The sequence below is a fragment of the Protopterus annectens genome, chromosome 10.part0 (genome assembly GCF_019279795.1).
Source record: "Protopterus annectens isolate FY-2018-M chromosome 10.part0, PAN1.0, whole genome shotgun sequence".
Classification (NCBI taxonomy): Eukaryota; Metazoa; Chordata; order Ceratodontiformes; family Protopteridae; genus Protopterus; species Protopterus annectens.
Genome location: NC_056744.1, coordinates 360887614 through 360914000, shown reverse-complemented (window position 1 = coordinate 360914000; position 26387 = coordinate 360887614). Strand labels below are relative to the sequence as shown.

General features: G+C 44.9%; 1 protein-coding gene across 3 annotated transcripts in view; it reads left to right on the top strand.

Moving 5' to 3' along the window:
• The window catches only part of SCYL3 (SCY1 like pseudokinase 3), a 614991-nt gene that overhangs the window by 31299 nt on the left and 557305 nt on the right, over nucleotides 1–26387 (top strand). For all 3 annotated transcript variants that reach the window (XM_044085269.1, XM_044085268.1, XM_044085267.1), the window contains exon 2: nucleotides 9395–9580. In XM_044085269.1, the coding sequence (XP_043941204.1) occupies nucleotides 9395–9580 (186 nt within the window). The remainder of the gene's footprint in view (nucleotides 1–9394; nucleotides 9581–26387) is intronic.

Sequence of the window (26387 nt, the reverse complement as noted above, 5' to 3'; positions counted from 1 at the left end):
CTCTTCCCCTACTCCAGTGTGTGAAGAGAGAAGTCCAGTGGTGGATCTCTGCCATCCATCACAGCCAGGGAATTCCATTACAGGTACCTGCCCACCGGCAAGAACTCACCACAGATGCATCAGACTTGGGTTGGGGGGCAGTGCTACAGCACAACCTAAGACAGATCACTGTGCAGGGAAAATGGTCCACACTAAAACTAAGGGACCACATCAGTGTCAAAGAAATGAGGGCACTCCACCTAGCCCTACAAACTTTCAAAACAGCCCTACTTCCAGGGACACTTAAAGAGATCACAGACAACATGACTGTCATGTGGCATATAAACAAACAGGAGGGGGGGGGGACAAGATCCTACCCCCCTTTGCAGCTTAGCCATCCAAATCTGGACCTTAGCAACAACCATCAACATCCATCTACTAGCAGTTTACAGTCTCTCCACAGAGAATGGCATGGCAGAGTGTCTAAGCAGAACTTCAGCTCCCTCTCACAAATGGATGCTTCACAGAAAGGTATTCCTAGATCTTATAAACTGGTGGAGTATTCCACAGCTAGATCTATTTGCCTCCTCCCAGAACAAACAGATGCCCAAATTTTGCACAAGGGCCCCACATTCACAAGCCTGGAAAGTGGACGCCTTTTTCTTTCCTTGGGGGAGAATGTATCTCTATGCCTTCCCATCCTTTACTCTGATTCAGAAAATTGTCCTCAAGATGTAGAAGGACAACGCAAAAAAATCCTGTTGGTGACTCCCTACTGGCCAGGACAGCATTGGTTTTCCCTTCTCTACCTACTAGCCAGGGGCAGTCACCACAGGTTACCCCACCAGGTAGACTTGCTCACACAAAACAGGGGATCCCTATTACACCCTCAGGTGAACAACTTAAAGCTGACCTTATGGGTGATAGGGTTCCAATCCCCTTCAGACACCTATATTCAGAGGACGTACTCAATGTCCTGCAGAAGGCCAGGAAAACTAACACCAGGAGAAATGACATTGCTAAATAGAAAATATTATCCAGGTGGTGTCAGAGGAAAAAACAGGACCCCATGACTATGCCTGTTCCCTTTGTCCTTTCCTATTTGTGTGAGCTCCTTCACTCAGGACTAACCTACTCATCAGCCAGTCCATTTATCTGCCATCTCTGCCTGTCTGCCCATGTTACTGCTGCTGGCATCCAGATTGGATGTGCTGAAAGGAGTCCTGCATATCTGGCCCCGCAGGAAGCCTATCCCTCTACCTTGGAACCTGAATTTTGTACTAGAAAAACTAACACTCCCTCCTTTTGAACCAGCACATTCAGTAACCCTAAAACGGTGCACCCTTAAAACGGTCCTACTAGTGGCCCTTACTTCCGTCAAGAGGGTATCAGAGATACAAGCCCTAATGGCCATCCCTCCTTACCTTATTTTCCACAAGGACAGGGTTGCCCTTAAGGCTAATCCCTCCTTCATGCCTAAGGTGGTTAATGAACTTTCATTAAACCAAACCATCAACTTCCTTTTTTTACCCTAACCCCCAAAATGCCTCTGAGCGAACACTGCACTCTCTCTAGATCTAGACAGCCAACTGAGGTATTACTTAGACAAGGCAAAACCTATTAGAAAATCTGATCAGCCTTTCATTTCCTTCCACCCTAGGGCTCTAAGGAAGGCAGTCACTAAACAAACCATTGCCTCATGGATCTCAAAATCCTTTGGAATATGTTATTCTGCCCATGGTAAAACCTTACAGACCCGGGTCAAATCACACTCTACCGGGGCAGCTGCTTCCTCAGCTGTGTTTTTCAAGGGGGTTAACAATGCCTCAGTTCTATAAGCTGCTACTTGGGCATCAGTTCACACATTTACCAAACATTACAAGCTGGACCTAGCCTCTAGGGCTAGAACTGGGTTCGTCCGGTCCATTCTTCAGGGTCTCATTGACCAAGGACTCCTATCTTCCACCCAAGTTCATACCTGAAAGCTTTGGCATTCTCCCTACTGTTATGAATGCTGCAACATGTGAATAGAAGGACATAGAATAGTTGTGTAAGAACTTAACATAACCTTAGGTGTCCTTTTCTTCCATGTTGCAGTATAAATTCCCTCCCTTCCTGCCCCCTTTACTCACCTGCCTATTATACCTTACTTACCTGTGGGCACATCATCTTGCCTTCCTGCTGACTTCTCCACTAATCACAGCCTAACAAGTACCGTTATTCTAGTCCATATGTGAGTGTCTAGGGTCTAACTATCTTGACCCTCCTGAAACCTCCAGGAGTACTACTGTATGCGGCAGTCCATTATGAAGAGGGTATGTGTAGATGTCACTTTTATACCCTACGTCACTTTATGGCTGTGGCGCAGGATGTCCTACATACCCCCCTGAAGCAAGACTTTGGTATACTGGCCAGATGTCGGTGCTGCAGGCAGCAAACCTCCCTGCTGTTATGAGAAGTGCAACATGGAAGAGAAGGACATCTAAGGTTCTGGTAAGTTCTTGCACAACGATTCTTTATGTTCCCAGTTCCTCCTTGGGATCTCTGCTTTATTCTTGAGAACTCCCACCCTCATGTTATCATCATTTATTATTTATTAGGGCATCACCCAGGAGGACTGTCTTTGGGACTCTGTTGGAGATGAAGATGAAAGTCCCAGATGTGATAGTGTTCAATCTCGCCGTTTGTTCTTACACATGGGTTCGGAGCCGATCCTCGGCTCCGTGTCGGCCGGTTGCAAGCTCTGCATCGAGAAGAAGCTCGAGACAATCTAATACCCACAATCCCCCTCTGCCTTTACCTCAGATCTAGTTTGCCGCTGCTGCATTCGCATCGCTGGGAGCTAGCTCGAGCATCTTCAGATAAGATATAGCTTAATTTGTTATATTTTATTGGAAAATTTGTTCTATTACTAATTTTTGATATACTGAACTGTATGTGTGTATGAGTAGGTTGATTTCTCGGTACCGTTAAGTTTGTTAATTGGTTAGAGTTTTTCGGGGCCTACCAACCCTTCTTAAATTTGACAACCGGACTTGACATTTAAATTGGATTTGACTTTTTTCACCGGATTTGACTCTTATACTGGACTTGACTCTTATCTTACTTGTAAAATGTCTGATAAAGTGAAATCAGGTTTTAAACGTTGTCAGTGTGGCCAAAAAATGTCAGTGACTGACAACCATAGTTCCTGTGTCTACTGCCTTGGCCCTCTCCACTTACAAGAGGACTGTTCAATCTGTCACTCTTTTAGTGGGAGGGTCATGACAGATAGGCGCAGGAAACTCATGGACAGAGGATTATTAAAACCTTCCTTTCAGGAGGCTCTGGATGCTTCTGACCAGGCATCGAAATCCTAGAAGGAATCAAAGACGTCGGAGCCCAAGTCATCGGCTCCGAGCTCTTAGTAAAGTTAGATCACTGGTTCCACAGACCTCGGGGCCGAGTGTTCAACTGGTGTCGGTTCCTGAGCCTCGAGTCTTGGAACCGGTGATGGAGCTCCCTCCATCGACTTTATTGAGGTCGGCTCCGTCTTCGGTTCCTTCGACCCGTTCTTCGTCCAAACTCTCCGATGTCGATGTGGATCGTGTGGTGCAGAAGTTATTGGAGCATTCGGCCCTGTCCAAACTTATTTCAGTTTCCACCCAGTTGGTGTCGAAACTTGAAGGCCTCCCATTGTCTCCATCCATTCCTCCTCCGAGACCTGTCCAGTCTTTGGAGCCGGAAGAGGTTGATCTTCTGATTGTGGAGCCCTCGGTTCCAGAACCGTCCTTTCTCGGTCTGTTCCTCTCACCTCGACTCCGCCGGACCCGGTACCGAGTCTCGGAGCCGACGATCTGTCCTTGGTTCTGGGGCCGAGAGTCGAACCGACGTTCGGTTCCGACTCTTCCCTCGGGCCTCGCACGGATCGATTCGGCTCCGCCCTCGGGTCGATGCCTTCGTGCCTGTTTCGGGATTCTTCCCATTTCTTCGAACCGGAGATTCTTCGATTCGGGACCCGGGGGCGTTCGACCTAATGAGGAAGGTGTTGTCTACCCAGACAACCACATCAGTGGAAGCAACCTCTCCTCCCCATAAAGGGCCGTTATCCTCCTCTGCACCCACGGCCACATCCAAGCGTCGAGCACCAGTGTCTCAGCCACCCCTGGAGGGTGCCCCCTCTTCCTCGGAGGCTTCTTCGGATGCTCCCCACGAAGAAGTCTTTAGGAAAAGATTGTGTAAGAGGAGACACTTGGATTCTCCACAAGAATCCTTAACATCCGATACTGACTTAGATGAGTCAGAAGGGTCCCCTAAGTCACCTTCAGAAGATGTCTCTTTTTCGGACATATTGGAGATCCTGAAACAGAGAGGTGACTGGCACTCCCTTCCCCCTTCTGAGGATGAGTCAGTTTTGCTGAAGGCATTCGGTGCTCGCCCTTCTTCCTCCTGGGTCACTCCGCCCTTCGACGAATTAATGGAACTTATTGCTCGAAGGGCGTGGGAGGCTCCTGACACAGTGGAACCAGTCCCAAGGAAACCCAATAAGTATATAACTGCACCTCAGGACAAGACCTACTTAACAAAAGGAGTTCCAGTGGACGCTATGGTGGTGGCAGCGGCCACGAAAAAGGAGATGTCGGAATCTTCCTCATCTGTCCATCCCCCTAATAAAGATTCTAGGACTATGGACAGGTACGGGAAGCGCATTTTTAGTTCAGCGGCTTTTTCCATGCGATCCCTGAACTATTTGACCCATTTTACACGACTACAGAGGGATCTAGTCAAAGAGTTGGGAGATACCCTCCAGGGTACTACAGATGCTGCTGTCTCAGAGAAAGTGACAGCGCAACTTAATACCCTTACATCCATTGTGAACTCGTCCATGAGGCTGATTTCTTACGCAGCCGAAGGTTCGAGTAGGGCAGCAGCTTCAGCGATTGCTCTTCCCAGACAATCCTGGATGCGCTTATGTTCATTTGCGGAAGCCTTCAAGTCTTCTTTTACTAACGCCCCATTTGACGGTGCCACTCTCTTTGGCCCCAAAGTAAAGGAGACCCTTACCCGGTGTGAACAGGAGGGAAAGACTCTGTCTGCTGTCGGAGTCCGTTTTTCCACCCCAACCAGACCGTACCCCAAAGGGCAACGTGGTGGAAAAATGTGGTTTCGAAAACCCCAAGGATCTTTCCCAGGCACACAGGGTGATGCCCATTCTAGAGGCAGAGGAGGGGGCAGAGGTGGAAGACGCCGCCCTGGCGGCAGAGGGGGTCCGCAGCATCAAGGTGACAGGGATACACTCCCTGGTAAACCTTTCCAGCACTCCTGAGAGGAGGCCCGACTGTCCTGCTCTGGAGGCAGTCGGGGGTCGCTTAGCTTTATACCCTCAGGCCTGGCAAAACATAACTACAGACATGTGGGTAAAAAGCGTGGTTACCAGAGGTTACAACATACCCTTTCTATCCCATCCCATTCCAAAGAAAAGACTCCCAGATGTACCGCCCCATCTGCGAGAGCCAGCAGCTATAGAAATTTCAAAGCTGCTAGAAAAAGAGTCATCCAACCAGTCCCAGCGGACCAGCAAGGATTCGGGACTTACTCAAGGTTCTTTTTAGTTCCAAAGAAAACAGGGGACTGGAGGCCCATTCTGGACCTAAGCGACCTCAACACATTCGTCAAGAAAGAAAAGTTCCGAATGGTCACGCTTCAATCGATCCTTCCATTCTTACAGAAGGACGACTGGATGTGCTCAATAGATCTGAAGGATGCATACTACCACATCAAAATGGCCAGGGCATCCAGAGATCATTTGCGCTTCCGGCTGGGGGCCAGTCACTTTCAATTTCGAGCCCTGCCCTTTGGTCTGACCTCAGCCCCCAGGGTCTTCACCAAATGCATGGCAGTGGTAGCGTCTCACTTGAGACACCAAGGATTCCAGGTGTTTCCGTATCTGGACGACTGGCTCCTTTCTGCCACCACCCAGCGTCAACTAGTACAGGCCAGAGACTATACTCTTCAACTGTGTGTTCACCTAGGAATTTCCGTAAACTTCGGAAAATCCTTACTTCAGCCATCACAGAGTATCTCGTTCATAGGAGCGGAATTAAACACACATCAGGTAATTCTAAGACTCCCTCCAGAAGGATACTTTCACTTCAGACTCACATATGTCTTCTTCTCTTGTCCAGGAAATCCCCAGCAAAACTGGTACTTAAGGTTTTGGGACTAATGTCAGCTTCTCTTATTGCAATACCCTTGGGAAGGCTGCACATGAGAGTCCTACAATGGCTACTGTTTGCACAATGGTCGTTCCAACAACTACCTCTAACACACGAGATTCTTATAACGAACACATGCAAAACACACCTAAACTGGTGGCTTCAAACGTGCAACCTTTCCAAGGGAAGACCATTTGTGCTACCCACGCCTACAGTTACGGTGACCACGGACGCTTCCCTGATAGGGTGGGGGGGCATCTTTCAGGGACAGACAGTCCAAGGCGAATGGACCAATTTGGAGTACAATCTGCACATCAATGTTCTAGAGTTGAGGGCAGTGTTTCTAGCGTTGCAACACTTTGCTCCCCTTCTTCCTCTGGGAACTATTGCAGTTCAGACGGACAACATGTCGATAGTCTGGTACATAAACAAACAAGGGGGAACCAAGTCCTATCAGCTATGCAGAGAGGCCATGAGAATCTGGCAATGGGCGGAGTCCACGGGTCGCTTTCTAATAGCAACGCACATCCCGGGGTCATCCAACGTCATAGCCGACAGGCTGAGCAGAGCAATTCTGTTACCGCACGAGTGGTCCCTAAAACAGTCAGTGGCGAAAAAGATTTTTCGCACGTGGGGCCAGCCTTCCTGCGATCTGTTTGCGTCTCCAATGAACGCCAAATGCAGGAGCTACTTTGCCCTATTACCTCCTCCAGGGGAAGTCCCCAGGGATGCACGGATTCACGATTGGCCCCCCGGGACTCCTGTACGCATTTCCTCCATTTCCCCTGATATCAAAGTTTCTCCAGAAAGCCAGAAACCTACACAGGACAATAATCCTCATTGCCCCATTCTGGCCTCGTCAAATTTGGTTTCCCTTCCTGAAGACACACTGCATTTGGGGACCCTGGATCCTGGACCCAGAGCCAGATCTATTGACTCACTCGTCAGGGGCTCCCCATCCCGCGCTCTTGTCCCTCCATCTAGCAGCTTGGCTGCTCCAATTCCCAACTTAGCCAGGTCTGATCTTCTTTCGCCGGCAGTTCAGAATATATTGGTGGCTTCTCATAAAGCTTCCACTACTAAAACATATTCTAGTAAATGGAAGCGATTTGTATTCTGGGCGAATACACAACAAGTGGATCCTTTTATAGCTCCTTTGAATAAAATATTAGAGTTTTTAACGGACTTGTTCCATCAGGGTGCTTCTCCTGCCACACTAAGAGTTCAATTGGCTGCCATCTCTAATTTCCATGTAGAAGAATGTGGGGCTCCTGTTATGGCCCACAGACTTTGTAAAGCCTTTTTAAAAGGAGTTTTTCATATTAGACCACCAATTAGATGTCCTACGTCACCTTGGAGTCTAAACTTGTTGTTATCTAAATTAATGTTGCCCCCCTTTGAACCAGCCTCCTCTTGCCCGTTAAAATTTTTGTCTTGGAAGACTCTCTTTTTGGTAGCTATTACATCCGCTAGGCGAGTATCTGAGCTTCAAGCTCTCTCCATCAAGCACCCTTATCTGATCTTCCACTCTGACAGAGTTTCTCTTCGAACTAATTCATCCTTCCTCCCTAAAGTTTGTTCTATTAACAATATTAATCAGTCCATTGAATTACCCACCTTCTTCAAGAATCACTCCAACAAAATGGAGTATATGTTGCACAAATTAGATGTTCACAGACAGCTAAGATTTTACTTGGATAGAACAAAAGATCACAGGAAAACTGATCAACTTTTTGTGGCCTTTGCTGATAACAGGAAAGGATTAGCGGTTACCAAAAGAACTCTTTCTAAGTGGTTAACGGATTGTATAATCTATGTCTATGATTCTTCAAATCAAACTCTTTTGCACAAACCCAAAGGACATTCCACAAGGTCAGTGTCTACATCCCTGGCTCATGCAGCCCGCCTGCCACTAGACGCTATTTGTGCGGCTGCTACTTGGTCTAAGCCACATACATTCATTTCTCATTATAAGGTAGACAAGGTTTCTAGGGACAGGGCAACCTTTGGTTCCACTGTGCTCAAGAACGTCCTTCCGTGAGTTCCTCAGGAACAAGGAGCTAGGGACGCTACCCATGTGTAAGAACAAACGGCGAGATTGAACACTATCACATATAGAAGTTATGTCCTTACCATAACGTTCCATGTGGAGTGTTCATCTCGCCTTTGTTCTTACATTCCCACCCTCCCGCCCTTAGGAAGAACGTTCAGTTTTGGTGCCTGGCTTGGGGCATTCTGCTTCTGCTTTGCAGTTGTTGTGTACATAGTTGGCATATATATATATATGTGTATGTGTCTATATATATATAGACTCTTAGTTCTGTGCATATGTGATGTAAGCATGAGTGTGCTCTCTCTAGAGACTGGTTTGCTTGCAAACTAGATCTGAGGTAAAGGCAGAGGGGGATTGTGGGTATTAGATTGTCTCGAGCTTCTTCTCGATGCAGAGCTTGCAACCGGCCGACACGGAGCCGAGGATCGGCTCCGAACCCATGTGTTAAGAACAAAGGCGAGATGAACACTCCACATGGAACGTTATGGTAAGGACATAACTTCTATTTACAGAACAAAAGTTGTGTATTTTCTGTAGTAGTTAGGCCTGTTTTGGTAGTACCATCTCCATCACCATCCCCACCTTACATCTCCATCACCATCCCCACCTCAGGCTTCACCATACTGTTTTGTTTAGGGGTCTAAATAGAGGCGTTTTCCTTGGTGTTCTGCCTACCTTTAGTGGGTCTTCAGAGATCTAGAGTAGGGTCCTTGAGGCACCAGGGAATATGGGAGGTGGGAAGGGGCTAAAGTCTGGGAAAGGATTAGGTGCCAGGCTGAGTAATTCCTTCTGGTCTTAGTCCTGCCAGTGATGGAGATGAAACTGTCAACACAGATGTAACAGTATGGCGGGTATGTAACCTTAACAGGATTCTAAAGTTGTGTGGTTTGAAGGTTTGCAGAAAGGCAGAGAGGCCTTTTCATTTTATGGCAGTAGTACTTTTCAAATCAGAATGTTTCTTTGGTTGACCATTCCTGCCTGAATGTTAAAATGTTTTTTTTTTTAACCCAGCTGTTTTTATTGGTGTTTAATGATGATATTTAATATTTTTTAATGTAATACAACTGCCATTAGGACAGGTGGTTTAGAATACGCTTAGAATAATAGTTATGCATAAAGTCTGGTTTACCAGATAATCTTCTTACATGTTAACTTTTTATTTTCTCAGCATTTGAAAACTTTGCGGCATCCATGCCTTCTGAGATTTCTTTCATGCACTGTTGAAGCAGATGGAATCCATCTTGTTACTGAACGAGTTCAACCATTAGAACTTGCACTGGAAACACTTACAGCTGAGGAAATTTGTGCTGGGATCTATGACATATTACAGGCTTTAGTGTTCCTTCATGATCGAGTGAGTACTTTTCTGCATTCTTTAAATTAATTATACGTTTTCTCTGACTATGTCAAGAGTGAAGTGTTGACTCTTTGTAGTGGGCTGACCCTAAAGTGGTTGAGTGCACTGTTTCCATATGTGCTGCTTCTCTGTACGTCTCGAGACATTCTGTCTGATTTTTTCAGACTTTGGCATGCCTTCAGAGGTGGGGTCTGACTCTGTATTAGGCATTTGTGAAGGTAGCTTATGTGCTTTGAGGTTCAAATACCATTTCATTAATGCTGTTCATTTGGAGTTCTCTGTCCTTTCCTGCATACTTCTGCACATCCAGTAGAACATCTTACTCCGTTTTGGTTCAGGTTAATTTTGCTGTGAACGAAGTGAAACCTGTCCGTGATTTGCAGAATGTTTGTATAAGAATGTTCGTCGTAATCATGGTTGAAGTTTTTGATACTACTTCTGTGCCTATAACAACGTGTATATAGAATGCATCTTCCATGGCATTCCTCCATGTGCCTCTTACAACATGTGTATATAGAACGCATCTTCCATGGCATTCCTCCAGAGTCGTCCTAAAGAGCAGCACCCTTAGAGCCCACCATTTTTATCTGTGCCATTGTCTAAGAATGGAGGCATCTACACATTTTTCCCTTTTGAGGAACAAAGCTCCACAATGCTCATTATTTGATCACTACTTTAGTATTTATTTGTCTTTGTTTACCAGGAAAGTCTGACTTTGTAATACCCATTTTCAGCAGAAGCCCTGGGAGAAAAGCTCCATTTGCTTACATTGCATTATACCAAGTTCCAGATAAACACAGAGTAGTTACATATCTATTTACATTTATACGCAAACACTAGTTACATTTATATATTCTAAAGTTTTACAGAGGTGGAAGTTACAAAAGAGAAAGCCCATGTGTAACTTAATGGATTGTACAGGCAGTAGTTATGTATAAAAATGTTGTCATTTCAGTGAGAAGTTGAGTATAGTCTGTTTAAGGAGAGTATTTGAAGACTATCATACGGTGCACACAGTCTTAACCTTGTGATGAGCATGTGCAGGACCAGGTTTTAAGATGTTTAAGCAGTGGTTTAAAACTATTGAGTTTGTCAGAGAGAGTTATTTTTGTGGGGATACTTTTCCAGAGTTTAGCAATGTATTGGGAATAGAGCAAGTCTCTTGCAACATTATTTGACTTATTTTTAAAGTGGGGATCCCTTCCTGGACAGTAAGGCAGTAATAAGTTTTGTAGTGCAGAGCAATTTTCTGGATGATGTTTGTGTGTGTGCTGTAGCTAGTTGTGAATATGTCAGGTAGTTGTGTAATTCAAGGCAGCTTAATTGCTTTAAGCAATGGTGTCTGAGAGGCAGCCTAATGTTTTCAGTTTGTCTGGTTTGTTTGTAAGAATCTAGGCTAACGTTGAGTATCTCCCTGAAGTTTTATTGATTGTCTGAAGTTGTACAGGTTTATGGATTCAATGTGGGTAGTGGAATGTATGAGCTGCCAGTCTATATTGTAGTCTGCAAGTATTATAGTTTTATGGTTAATTTGTTGGGATATCCAGTACAGGATGCTTTCAGCAGTATCAATGTTATTCACTGGTGGTACATAAATTGCTGTTAAACATATAGTTTTCCAATTGTTGATTTTTGGGAGTGTTATTAGAAGTTCAGCATTGTTAAACTTGGGTGTGGTGGTTAGGGAATTTTTATAGGTGATTGCTAGTAGACTTATGCTAGACTGTAGCCTTAGCTGTATGGGTAATATCCTGCATTGAATATAACAGCTGGCCAGTTTCCAAAGCGTGAACACCTTCCACATGCTCAAGCTGTTGAAAAGTAACAGTTCGGGCACCAAGCCCTTCAGAGCATTTCTGTTGCCGAAAAGCACTCCTCTTGGGGCTTTTTAGGAGTGACGATCAGATAAAGGCTCTCTGTTGCCGGGAAGACAAGTTCTCTTTGGAGGAAAAAAAAAACGTATACATTTTATTTTTATTAAAGAAACTTAGCTTTGTTTGTGAAATTATTCATTTGAAGCTAAGTAGAAGTATTTTTATGGATGGTCATGTGACTTGGTCACTTTTTACTCTGCAGCTCGACTTTTAACTTTTGTGGAAATGAGTTGTTAAAACTAAGTCTGTTTGTTTATCTTTCCTAACAAACTTTTGTTAAATTACTTTTGAGTGTTTAAAATCATTGTATTTTTTGGTTGAAAAATATATATTTTTTTATTTACCTTTTTAACCAACCACTTAAGGCATTATTTTCAGCTACAGTATGGAACAACATACCACTTCCTTGGTGCTACCTTTTACCAGCCACAAAAATTTAAAAGCTGCCTTTGTCCCCTTTAGCAGGCTACAGATCTGCTTCAGCCACAGGTGGGTGACTTTGCTGTGGCTATTTCTGGTCCCTCAGACCATTGCTCCCTCTGGTGTAGTCACTTCAGCATCATGGACCAGGGGTTAGACACATCCTCTGTGGCTGTCAGATTGCCCTGGGTGGGCAAGGGAGGTCCAGTGTTGTTGACCTTGGAGAAAGGAGCAAGAAATGCCTCTCTGTCAAGTGGATGTGGGATGCTTGTCCTCAGAGACGATTAGCCTGAAAGGAGTTGGTGTGAGTATGTAGAAATTCTTGTGAAAAAGAAGCAGAAAGTTAAACATTTCCCTGTAGCTTCTTTTCTGTCTTCTGAGGAAAAACTTTCTTTGTGTAATCTTATTGCCTCTGTGTCTCAGATGAAAAAGCACTCTGTCAAGTGTGCTTATGATTCGGCTGATATATCTTCCGGAGCTGCCACTGCTACTGGAAATGATATGAGATAGTTTGCTTGATTGGGTACAAAGAATCTGAGAATGTTAAAGGTTACATTTTGAATTCTTCTGTAGATAGAGAGGCACTTTCTGGACCATCTGCTGCTGAGGTCCAGAAAAACTGTGATGAGAGAGAAGCTGATTCAGGGAGTTTTTCAGATTTTTTCAGCCTTCCTTTTCCAAGTTTGTCAATGATTTTACAACCATCTCTGCACAATACAGCAAGCTGCTGGCAAACAGACTTTAAAAAAAATGAGAAAGGGGGTTCCAAAAAGAGGAGTAGCCCACAAAAATAAGGACATTCAAAAAGTCTGGATGACTTTCTACAGAATGTCCCCCTATCCTCCCTAGTAAGCCTTTAAGTCTTGCTGCAAATCTTGCCTTCCATGTCTCTCTTTGACAACAGGTACTCTGACAAATGGGTTCTGAGAGTGATTCATCAAAGATAACAGACACAGGTGAGAATCCCTTCCTCATTTTCAGGAGATTCCTCCTCATTCGTCAGATCAGACTTCTTTTTCCCTCCTGTCATTCAACACCTACTAGCTCCCAACGGGTGGTGTAAGCTGTTCTCCCTTCTGTGATAGGGAAAGGTTTCTATTCAAGAATATTTCTGGTACCAAAGAAAGAAAGAAGCTTTATGGAGACCAGTCCTGGATGTTTCATTTATAAACCAGTTTGTGAAAGCTACAAAGTTCCAAAAGTTCCAACTTCTACCTGTTGCTTCTTATACCCATTTAAGTTTTTAGTGACCCTAGATTTAAAGGATTCTTATCACAGCTTGATAGCAACAGATTTCAGATGTTTAAGGTTTTCTCTGTCTGGATTACAGCTTTGGTGTACTGCATTGCCATTTGCGTTATCTATTGCTCCAAGGGGATTCACAAATTGTCTACAGCTGGTGACAGCCTACTACAGGCTGCAAGGTTCTCCCATTTTCCTTATTTACATGACTTGGTTATCTTTGCAGAGACTTTTTTTCAAAGTTTCTGGAATCTCACTTGAGTGAGAGATCTCCTTCTCAGACTGGGGTTTCAGGGCAGCACCCAAAAGTGTTGTTTGAGTCCTTCTCACAGGGTTGGTTTCCTGGGGGTGGTGTCTCCTAGAGTCCTCAGTTTAAAGAGTTTTTCTTCCACAGGAAAGATATCTATGTTTCGTGGCATCCATGATTTTTATAATTCCTGTAACCAGACTCCACATGAAAAAATTCAGTGGTATCTAAAATCAGTATAGTCCCAAAATCAACTTTCCAGATTCTTGTGTTGGGATTTCTAAAAAGGTTTTACCTGAATCCAGGTCTCCCATGTTCCCTTCCAGCTCTAGCACAGTCTGTAACTACAAACTCCTCAGACTTTGCTTGGGAAACAGAGTCTGTGAGAGTAAACTGCAGGGTCTATGTAACAGAAAGGATAGACCAAAACACATAAACATAAAAGAGATGTTGGTGGTAATAAATGCTGTCAACTCTCAATCATCTGTGGCCACAGGACCATTATAATTGGTTCCTGACAACACTTTAATATTGTGATGTATAATCAAACACAGGGGATCCAGATCTTATCCTTTATGCAGAGTAGCCATGGTAGCTTAGGATGTACGTCATCAGTCTCACACTACAGGCATCTTAACATCCCATAGGATCAAACTTTGGTGGTATAGAAGCTGAGCAGGACGAGGACAGTTCTACATTAATGTAAACTGAATCAAGACATCTAGGAATTGATCCAGTTTAGGGAACACCTCAAACCTTTCTGTCTCCATTCGCAACAAACAACTGGCAAAATTCTGCTTTGGGACTTCATGCAGGTATGCTTGGAAAACAGATGCTTTTTCATTTCCTTGGAAAGGACTTTTCCTGTATGCTTTTCTACCCTTTCCACTAAAGATTCAGAAGGACTTACAGAGATCATTTTTATGACTCCCTTCTGGTCCAGGCAACAGTGGTTCTCCCTAAATGGCCAATTACAATTACCACAAGGTTTTCTCATGCTCTGGACCTATCACAAGATATTCATTCACCCAACTTTTTGTTACCCCCCCCAGCATATTCATTCAGTACAGCCCAGATGTCCTTCAAGGATGCATCTGCAGTCCTAACATATGGGTTGCCCTGCCTCAGGCAGCCCTTCGGTCGGCCGGATTCCAAAGTCTGGGTCTGGCCTCGGCTGATGTCGCACTTCACCCGACGTCATAGCTGCTGTTTATTGGGTATAAAGGCATCAGCCGACACCATTTTCCTCAGTCTTTCTTGCCGCGTGGTGCCCGAAGCAGAAGCTGTTCGCAAGTGCCGGTCGGTCAGATCCAGAGATTTCTACTACCGAAGACTTCTAAAAAGCTAAGTACCTCGTTGGGGACTCTTTCTTGCCTCAGCCGATGTCAGAAAAAGTAAATAATTGTTTAACTTGTGGGAAACAAATACCTCATAAGGATTTCCACTCTTACTGCCTTCCTTGTTTAGGCCCAGACCACGACGTATCAGCTTGTCTAGCCTGTGCTTCCTTCAACCGACGGACACTTAGACGTCAGTCGGAGTTTGCAGAGGAGTTTTTTGGTCCCGCTTTTGCTTACAAAATGCCGTCGGAAACTCTGACTTCTCAAATAGCTAAAAAGCGCAAGGAAAAGGACCGACACTCGCGGCCCGCGGTTTCGGCTGAAACCACAGTCAGGCCAACCGCGAGTGTCTCGGTTTCGACTGAAACCGAGTCCTCGGTTCTTCCTTCGGCTGAAAGCATGCCTCCTACAGCCGAGGCCTCACAGAGCATGGTTGAATCAGCTACTGAATTTACTGCTACAGTAGCAGGCACCCAGGACTTGTCAGACACTATCCCTTTAGACATATCTACCCCTGCACGTGGGGCTGCTAGACCCCCTGCTTCTATGTCCATCAAGGCTTTTGCCAGGGCTAAAGCAGCTAAATCTTCTAAGGCCTTACCTGCTAAAACTCCCTCACAAAGGCCTACCTCTAGTTCTCAAATTCTCAGCCTGGCTGAGGATCTCATTTCTTTGATCAGGGGATCCCAACCTAACCCAGACAGGGCCTCTCAGCCCCCTTCAGATAAGAGGCTTAGGACTGAACCCCCGGAACCTGTCTCTACAGACTATTCCTCGGATGGCTCAGACATTTCAGACCCTCAGGAAGGCCCATATTCTCCTTATGAGGATTCTGATGCAGAAGACTCCATTCCTTCTGCTTCTCCTCCTGAAGAATTTTCTTTTGGGGAAACTTTACATGCTATGAGGGAACACTTCCAATGGCAGGGCCAGGATTTTTCAGATTCAAGGAAAAGGCTAAGGACATTTTTACACTTACCACAGCATAGGCCTTTAGCCATTCCTCCAGTACTAACAGTCGTTGATGATGCATTTAATGATGCCTGTACTGCACCTGATTCTCTTCCTCCGGCCCCTGCCAAGCCTGACAGATATTACAGGGTCCCGGACACACATTACCATTTGTATAAGGCTCCTGTTGCAGACCGTGAAACCATTTCACAGGGCTCTAAAGGTGTGGCAGCTGCTTCTGCCAAAAACCCTCTTCCCTCTGAAAGGGAATCTAGAGCATTAGAGAGATGGGGTAAAAAGGTTTATACTTCTGCTGCTCTTTCGGCTAGGGCCTTAAACTGTCAATTTCACATGATTCAGTATCAGGAATTTTTGTTAGACCAGCTAAATAAAAAACTGTCCTCTCCTGAACCTATAGACCGCAAGTCTCTTCAGGATTTGGTACATAACTCTCAGCAGGTCAGTAACCATTTCTTAAAATGTGGCTATGATGCACTGGTGGCTTCCTTTAGCTCAGCTATGACTGGAACAGTGATTCGAAGACATGCATGGTTAAAAGAATAATCATTACCAGACCATGTTAAATCAAAACTCCTAGATGCTCCCATGGAGAAACAAAGTTTGTTTGGCTCCCCTGCACAGGAGGTTCTAAAGAAGGTGGAAGAAAAAGCAAAATCTGTCCAAACAGTCAAGGATTTCTTACAGGTCCAACCTCCGAGGTTTAGCAGAAATTGGCCCTCGAAGAATTGGTCCTTTCCAGACAGCTCCAGAGCACACAGAGGCAGAAATAGACGCCCAAGAGGCAGAAATCAATCTAGGGGTGCCTACAGGGGGACGTCAGTGGCAACCTACCAACCAGCGAAGTACTGCCACAGATTCAACTACAACCACTTCCACAGGACAGACACAATGACTTGGCTCTGGTACCGCCTACCAGGGAACAACTGGAAGCTCCCTTGGGCAGAAAGCTAGCCTTATTTTCAGACAACTGGCATTACATTACAGGAGACAAATGGACTTTACAAACAATAGACAAGGGCTACAGGTTTCATTTTCACACTCTACCAAAAAAGAGGGGAATGCCAAACCTGCCACCAAGCCAAAAAACAGAAGCTCTAAAACAAATCAACAACTTACTAAGTATGAGAGCTATAGAAAAGGTACCACCAATGGAACAAGGCCAAGGATTTTACTCCAGGCTTTTCCTTGTGCCAAGAAAAGAAAATCAATGGAGACCTATTCTCGACTTGTCCGCACTGAACACATACCTCATTGTTCCAAAATTCAAAATGCTGACCCTCCAGCAGCTTCTTCCCATGCTGGGCAAGGAGTCTTGGCTGGTGACTCTAGATCTCAAGGAGGCATACCTGCACGTCCCTATACGACCAGATTGCAGAAGACACCTCAGATTTCTTGCAGGATCAGAGCATTATCAATTCTCAGCATTGCCCTTTGGCTTATCTACTGCGCCCAGAGTATTCATGAAATTCCTGGCATCAGTAATTGCTTATTGCAGGCTTCAGGGAATTCAAATTTACCCATACCTGGACGACTGCCTAATACAAGCGGACAACAAGGCAAAATTAACAAAAGATTTGGAAAATGTCATACAACTATTGCAAGCCTTGGGATACACAGTCAACATGCAAAAGTCAAGACTAGTACCATCCCAAAGGATAACCTTCTTGGGTGCAGAACTGGACACATCAACTCAGATGGCTTTTCTCACAGAAGAAAAACAAAAGCAACTACCAGGTTACTATATGACATTAACAAAACAAACTCAGCTTACTGCAAGGAAAGTCCTGCAAGCCCTGGGTTACATGGCTTCCTGCATAATATTGATTCCGCATGCCAGGCTGCATACGAGGAAGTTACAATGGTACCTAAGGAATGTATGGTCTCAACACAAGCACAGTCTAGAAGCCCAGATTCCAATAATTCCATGCCTGAAGCAAGAATTCCTGTGGTGGGCTCAGGCCTGTCAGTTGAACACAGGATTGCCTTTCCAAAAACCTCATCCAAGCCAGACCATCACCACGGATGCCTCAGACCTAGGCTGGGGGGCACACATGGTGGACAAATGTATACAAGGCCTATGGACCCAAGACCAGCTGAGACTACACATAAATCTAAAGGAGATGCTGGCAGTGAAACATGCGATCCAGGCATTCAGACCACTACTTCACCAGGGTCATCTGCTGATAAGGACGGACAATACCACAGTCATGTGGTACATCAACAAACAGGGAGGTACACACTCATATCCTCTATGCCGGATGGCAATGGACATGTGGAATGTGGCCCTGAATCTCAACATTCAACTTCAGGCCAGATTTGTACCAGGAAAAGAAAATTCTCTAGCAGACACCTTAAGCAGAACTACCACGGATGCTCACGAATGGATGCTGCATCCAGACATATTCAAAGCCATAATAAAGAAATGGGGACTGCCAGAAATAGACCTGTTCGCCTCCCCACACAACCACCAACTGAAGAAATTCTGCACAGGAGCATACCACCCACTTGCTTGGAGGGTGGACTCCCTTTCCTTCAGCTGGAAAAACCTGACAGCATATGCATTCCCACCTCTTCCGTTGATGTACCAAGTACTAATGAAGATCAGAGAGGATCAGCCAAGGATAATCCTGATAGCTCCAGACTGGCCGAGGCAACATTGGTACCCACTGCTGAGAAGCATGTCACGGACACGCGCATGGCATCTACCTCTATGTCCCTTGCTTCTAACACAGAACAACTACAAGATCCTACATCCAAACTTGAAAACTCTGCAGCTAGCTACTTGGAATATTGCATAAAACAAAATAACCCATATTTATCTCAGAGGGTTAAGGACATTATCTTGGAGGCACACAGACCCTTCACTAGGAAAACTTATTCAGCCAAGTGGAAAAGATACCTCATTTGGAGTGCAACCAAAGGAGAAAATGTCTCATTGGTGAACATAGCACACATCCTGGAATACTTAGCAGAACTGTTCCACAATGGCCTGTCTTACTCCTCCATTAAGATTCATGCATCAGCAATTTCAGCAGAATACAACATGGACCCTCCTGTCTTTTCTCATCCGTTACTCAGGCAGTTCTTGAGAGGAATCAAAAATGTTAAACCTCCAAGGAAACCACCTTTACCTACATGGGATCTCAACTTTGTGCTGGAAAAGTTAACACTTCCCCCTTTTGAACCAGCAGCAACAGCAGAACTACAGTTCTTGTCTTGGAAAACTGCTTTCCTGCTAGCAATCACTTCAGCAAGAAGGGTATCTGAGTTACAGGCATTAATGGCAGTGCAACCTTTCCTAATCTTCCGTCAGGATAGAGTCTCTCTGAGAACTAACCCTACCTTTATGCCAAAAGTAGTCTCCAGAGTGGCATTGAACCAAGCGATTCATTTACCTACATTCTTCCCCAACCCACAGAACAGGGGGGAAAGACTGCTACATACCTTGGATGTGCACAGACAATTACGCTACTATCTGGACAGAACTAAGACCAGCAGAAAAACTGACCAGCTTCTGGTAGCATATGCAACAGGAATGCAAGGGAAAGCAATCTCAAAACAGACAATCTCAAAATGGATAGGAAATTGTATTCAATTTTGTTACTCTTTTCATGGAAAAACAACTCCTGAAAATATCAGACCTCATTCCACAAGAGCTACAGCCACCACTACAGCTTTCCTAAGAGGAGTGGCTACCAAAGACATTTTAGAGGCTGCTACTTGGAGCTCCGTGCATACATTTGCCAAGCATTATAATCTTCCCTTATACTCTAGATCCCGAGCAGGTTTTGCAACTGCTGTTTTGCAAGGGATCTTAACTACACCATCTTTATCTTAGTGCCTCCTCCCCCAGTTTGGCTATGGTATTCTACTCATATGTTAGGACTGCAGATGCATCCTTGAAGGACATAGTACAGTTTTGTACCTACCATAAATGTAGACGTCCGATAGGTATGCATCTGCAGTCAGGATTACCCACCCTCCTTCCCCTCTGTGGTACTCCTAGGGTATTTACCCCTCTTTTAGCTAGCTGGGGGAAACTATTATGGTGTATTTGTTTGTAGATGTGTATATATATATATATATATATATATATTTTGTTTGCTCTCTACTGTTTGGAATTATTTGCATTTATCCAAATTTAGCCTTCCTATAGGGCACCTGGCATCTGGGGCAAGAAACACTGAGGAAAATGGCGTCGGCTGATGCCTTTATACCCAATAAACAGCAGCTATGACGTCGGGTGAAGTGCGACATCAGCCGAGGCCAGACCCAGACTTTGGAATCCGGCCGACCGAAGGGCTGCCTGAGGCAGGACAACCCATATGTTAGGACTGCAGATGCATACCTATCGGACATCTACATTTATGGTAGGTACAAAACTGTACTTTCTTGTTAAGTATAGCTCTTATAGCACTAAGGAAAGAAATAATCAAACTGGAGGCATGTGTTGACTTCACAGATGTAACCATGTCCATACTGGAATCACGGACCACATCGTCACTCTGGTTACCTTCAGAAAGAATGGTGGAAAAATGCAAGGTTCTTCTTTACTGTATCACGTCTTGTAGTATATTATTAACAAAACCCTCTGGGTAGCCTCTTCTCAAGAACATATCATTAACATTGTTATACTCAACCAAAAATTCTTCAAACAAGGTAACCATTCTTGCCACGCGTACAAATTGCCCCTTCACCACTGCTTTCTTTTGGTGAAGAGGATGCGCGGAAGAATAGTGAAGAAATTCTTTGAATAGGTAATGTTTCTATAAATGCCAGAGGTATGCATACATTTGTCATAGTCTTAAACAAAATATCAAGATAATGAATACAGTCTGTCCCTATTTCATATGTAAATTGCAAAAAATCTGCTGTATTATTCAAATATTGAATAAATTCTGCTATCGCTGCCTTGTTAGTCTTCCAGACTAAACATAAATCAGGTACCTTGCAAGTAATATTGTAGCCTGGTTTGTCTTCCAGACTAAACATAAATCAGGTACCTTGTAAATAAATGCCAGTAATCCTTATATTTACTATTAAGTACAAAGCATTTTCCCGTTGTAACATAGTAACATTTACATGTAGTGAACCACAGGTCGATTCCATGGCTATGCCTTTTTTTCTGCAAAAAATATTGCTTATTGAAAAAAAATTAAATTATTATGCAAAAAAGTTGACAAAAGCTCAACATAGAGATTCACCCTATCCTGAGGCACATCTATTTTTTTGTGCAAGAACTCAGCAAAAAACAAAAACAGCTGTCTCATCAAATTTCAGTTCATCACATTTTTCAAGAAAAACCCATGAGTCCCTACTTAAATGAGAAAATTTTTTTAAACCTTGTTTAAGTGAAAATCAAGAAATTTTGCCAAAGTAGATGTCACAGAAGACCTTCCATCAAAAATAGGCCACGTTTTGGGGGGTGGGGTCGGCGAGATCCTGATGTATTTTTGGCAAGCTAAAAATAGTAGGGACAATGGGATTTTCAAGATGTAAAAATTTGTATTCATCTGCAGAAATTTGTTTTTGCATAAGCATATCACTCAACACTTTTCTTCTTTCGGCTTTTCCCGGTTAGGGGTCGCCACAATGGATCACCTGTCCGCTCATGATTGGCAGTGGAGTTTTACGGTGTCGAGTTGCCAGCCCGGCGGCCAACCTTCTACAGAAGGCACACTCACTCACTCACTCACTCACTCACTCACTCACTCACTCACTCACTCACACCTAGGGCCAATTTAGAGTGTCCATTCCACCTACAGCATGTCTTTGGGATGTGGGAGGAAACCCACGCGGCCACAGGGAGGACATGCAGACTTCGCACAGAAGGCACCCCAGCCAAGGATCGAACCGGAGAACCTCTTGCTGTGAGACGACAACGCTAACCGCTGCACAACTGAGGCCGCCCTGTATCACTCAACACTTTTAATCCTAATAAATGCAAGATTCATTTCCCTTCTTGAGACCTGTTAATGCGTGTCCTCAAACAGTAAAGCATACATTTTTTCTATATACTGCATGTCATCCATAAGGACCATACCACCTCCCTTGTCTGATTTCAGAACACACACATTGATGTCCTTCAAGGATGCATCTGCAGTTCTTACAAATGGGTTGTCCTGTCGTCAGGCAGCCCTTCGGTCGGTCGGATTCCAAAGTCTGGGTCTGGCTTCGGCTGGTGTCGCACTTCACCCGACGTCATTGCGGCAGTTATTCGGGTATAAAGGCATCAGCAGACACCATTTTCCCCAGTCTTTCTTGCCGCGTGGCGCCCGAAGCAGAAGCTGTTCGCAAGTGGCGGTCGGTCAGATCCAGAGATTACTACTACCGAATACTACTTCGAAGACTTCTATAAAGCTAAGTACCCCGTTGGGGACTCTTTCTTGCCTCAGCCGATGTCAGAGAAAGTTAATAACTCTTTATCTTGTGGGAAACAAATACCTCATAAAGATTTCCACTCCTATTGCATACATTGTTTAGGCCCAGACCACGACGTAGCAGCTTGTCTAGCCTGTGCTTCTTTTAACCGACGGACGCTTAGACGTCGCTCGGACTTTGCTGAACAGATTTTCAGCTCCGATTTTGCCTACATTATGCCGTCAGATCCTCCGACTACGCAAATAACCAAAAAACGCAAAGAAAAGGACCGACACTCGCGGTCCGCGGTTTCGGCTGAAACCGCGGTTAAGCAATCCACAAGTGTCTCTGTTTCGGCCGAAACCGAGCAAGCGGTTCTTTCTTCAGCCGATAACTTGCCTTCTACCGAGGCCTCTTCTTTACTGGTAGAAACGGCTTCTGAAATCCAGCCTTCTGTTGCGATTTCACAGGATTTATCAGACACCATTCCACTAGATATTTCTACCCCTGCACGTGGAGCTGCTAGGCCTCCTCCAGCTATGTCTATTAAGGCCTTTGCCAGGGCTAAAGCAGCCAAAACTTCCAAACCTGTGCCTGCCAAGCCCCCCTCTCACAGGCCCAGCACCAGCTCCCATATGCTTTCTTTGGCACAGGATCTCATCACTTTAATTCGTGGATCCCAGCCTCATCCAGACAGGGCCTCCCCCCTCCAGAAAAGAGGCCTAGAGCAGAGCCCCCTGAGCCAGTAGCCACAGATGATTCTTCTGATGATTCAGAACATTCAGACCCTCCTGAGGCTTCTTATTCTCCTTACGAAGACTCTGATGCTGAGGAGTCCATTCCTTCAGCCTCTCCTCCTGAGGAATTTTCCTTTGGGGAAACCTTGCATGCTATGAGGGAACAATTTCAGTGGCAGGGCCAAGATTTCTCAGACTCTAGAAAAGGCTTAGGACCTTTCTACACTTACCACAGCATAGGCCTTTAGCTATTCCTCCAGTTCTATCTGTTGTTGATGATGCATTTAATGATGCTTGCACTACTCCTGATACTTTACCTCCGGCTCCTGCTAAACCAGATAGGTACTACAGGGTCCCGGACACTCATCACCACTTATATAAGGCCCCTTTTGCAGATCCAGAGACTATCTCCCAGGGCCCTAAAGCTGTAACAGCTACTTCTTCTAAAAACCCCCTCCCCTCTGAAAGGGAATCCAGGTCCTTAGAGATGGGGTAAAAAAGTTTACACCTCTGCTACTTTGTCAGCTAGAGCTTTGAACTGCCAATTTCATATGATTCAATATCAAGAGTTTATGCTTGACCAGTTGACTAAAAGCTGTCCTCTGAAGAATCTTTAGATAAAAGTATGTTCAAGAAATGTTACATAACATACAGCAGGTTAGTAACCATTCTTTAAAATGTGACTATGATGCACTGGAGGCTTCCTTTAGATCAGCCATGACTGGCACAGTTATCAGGAGGCATGCATGGTTGAAAGAGCAGGCATTACCAGACCATGTCAAATCTAAGCTTTTGGATGCACCTATGGACAAGGTCAATTTATTTGGTGCCCCGCACAGCAGGTTCTGAAAAGATGGAAGAGAAAGCAAAATCTGTGCAAACAGTAAAGATTTCTTACAAGTTCAACCTCCAAGGTTTAGCAGGAATTGGCCCTCCAAGAATTGGTCCTTTCCGGACTCCTCTAAGGCACAAAGAGGCAGGAATAGGCTCTAGAGGCAGAAACCAATCCAGGGGTGCCTACAGGGGTCGCCAGTGGCAGGGTAACAACCAGCGAGGCACGGATACAGCCACCACCACTACAACAACTCAATCACAGTGACTTGGCGGTGGCACCGCCTACCAGGGAACAACTAGAAGCACCCTTAGGCGGAAAGCTAACATTATTTTCAAGAAACTGGCACTGCATTACAAGAGAAAATGGATTTTGCAGACTATAGACAAAGGTTACAGGTTCCATTTCCATACACTACCAGGAAAGAGAGGAATGCCAAACCTACCACCTTCTCAAAGGGCAGAAGCTCTAAAACAAATATCTCAATTATTAAGAATGCGTGCTGTGGAAAAGGTACCATTTATGGAGCAAGGGAAGGGATTTTACTCCAGGCTCTTCCTGGTACCAAGAAAAGAAAACAAATGGAGGCCTATTCTAGATCTGTCCGCTCTAAACACATTCCTCATTGTTCCAAAATTCAAAATGCTGACCCTACAGCAGCTTCTTCCCATGCTGGGCAAGGAGTCTTGGCTGGTAACTCTAGATCTCAAGGAGGCATACCTGCACATCCCCATAAGACCAATTTGCAGAAGATACCTCAGATTTCTTGCAGGATCAGAGCATTATCAATTCTCAGCATTGCCCTTTGGCTTATCTACTGCGCCCAGAGTGTTCACGAAATGCCTGGCATCAGTAATCGCTCATTGCAGACTTCAGGGAATTCAAATCTATCCCTACCTGGACGACTGCCTGATACAAGCGGACAACAAAAACAAATTAACAGAAGACTTACAAAGAGTCATCTACCTGCTACAAGCCCTGGGATACACAGTCAATACAAAAGTCAAGGCTGATTCCATCCCAAATAATAACCTTTCTGGGTGCAGAACTGGACACATCAAAACAAATGGCATTTCTAACTGCAGAAAAGAAAGAGCAACTTCCTCTCTATTTCTTGGCATTAACAAAGCAGAGCCATCTAACTGCAAGAAAAGTGCTACAAGCTCTAGGCTTCATGGCATCCTGCATAATTCTGGTCCCTCATGCCAGGCTTCATATGAGAAAGCTACAGTGGTACCTAAAGAATTTGTGGTCTCAGCACAAGCACAGCCTGGAAACCAAAATTCCAATGATCCCATGCCTGAAGCAAGAGTTCTTATGGTGGGCTCAGGCCTGTCAATCAAACACAGGACTGCCCTTCTGCAAAAGTCAACCAACACAAACTATCACGACAGATGCCTCAGACCTCGGTTGGGGGGCACACATGATGGACAAGTGCATTCAAGGCCTATGGACTCAAGACCAACTGCATCTGCACATAAATCTAAAAGAAATGATGGCAGTAAAATTGGCAATCCAGGCATTCAGACCTCTTCTCCACGAAGACCAGCTGTTGATAAGGACAGACAACACCACAGTTAATGTGGTACATCAACAAACAGGGAGGCACACACTCATACCCCCTATGCCGGCTGGCACTAGACCTATGGGATGTGGCTCTGAGCTACAACCTTCAGTTACAGGCAATTTATGTACCAGGGAAGGAAAACATTCTAGCAGACATATTAAGCAGAACTACAACAGATGCCCACGAATGGATGCTACATCCGGACATCTTCAAAGCCATCACAAGGGAATGGGGATTACCACAAATAGACTTGTTTGCATCCCCATACAATCACCAGTTGAAGAAATTCTGCACAAGGACTTACCACCCACTTGCTTGGAAGGTGGACTCCCTATCCTTCAGTTGGAAAAGCCTGACAGCATACGCATTCCCACCACTTCCTTTGATGCACAAGGTGCTTCTCAAGATCAAAGAGGAACGTCCGAGGATCATTCTGATAGCCCCAGACTGGCCAAGACAACATTGGTATCCACTGCTGAGGAGCATGTCCCGGGAACAAATATGGAGACTGCTCCTGATCCCATTACTGCTGATACAGAACAACTACAACATTCTGCATCCAAACCTAAAAACTCTGCAGCTAACTGCCTGGAACATTACATGACAGAAATTAACCCAAACTTATCCCAAAGGGTTAAGGACATAATCCTGGAGGCTCGTAGACCTTCAACAAGAAAGAATTATGCAGCAAAATGGAAAAGATTGGGCACGATGTGACACTGGTGAACATAGCCAACATCCTGGAGTACTTGGCGGAGCTCTACCACACAGGCCTGTCCTATTCCTCTATCAAGATACATGCATCAGCTATTTCAGCACAATACAGCTTGGATCCTCCTGTCTTCTCGCATCCTCTGCTCAGACAGTTTCTGAGGGGAATTAAAAATGTAAAACCTCCCAGGAAACCTCCATTGCCAGCATGGGACTTGAACTTTGTGCTAGAAAAACTGACTCTACCTCCTTTCGAGCCAGCAGCTACAGCAGACTTGCAATACTTATCCTGGAAGACTGCCTTCCTGCTGGCAATAACTTCAGCAAGAAGGGTCTCTGAACTACAAGCATTAATGGCAGTACAACCCTTCCTGATCTTCCATCAAGATAGAGTGTCCATGAGAACAAATCCTACATTTATGCCTAAGGTGGTATCCAGAGTCTCCTTAAATCAGGCTATCCACCTTCCTACATTCTTCCCCAATCCACAGAACAGGGGAGA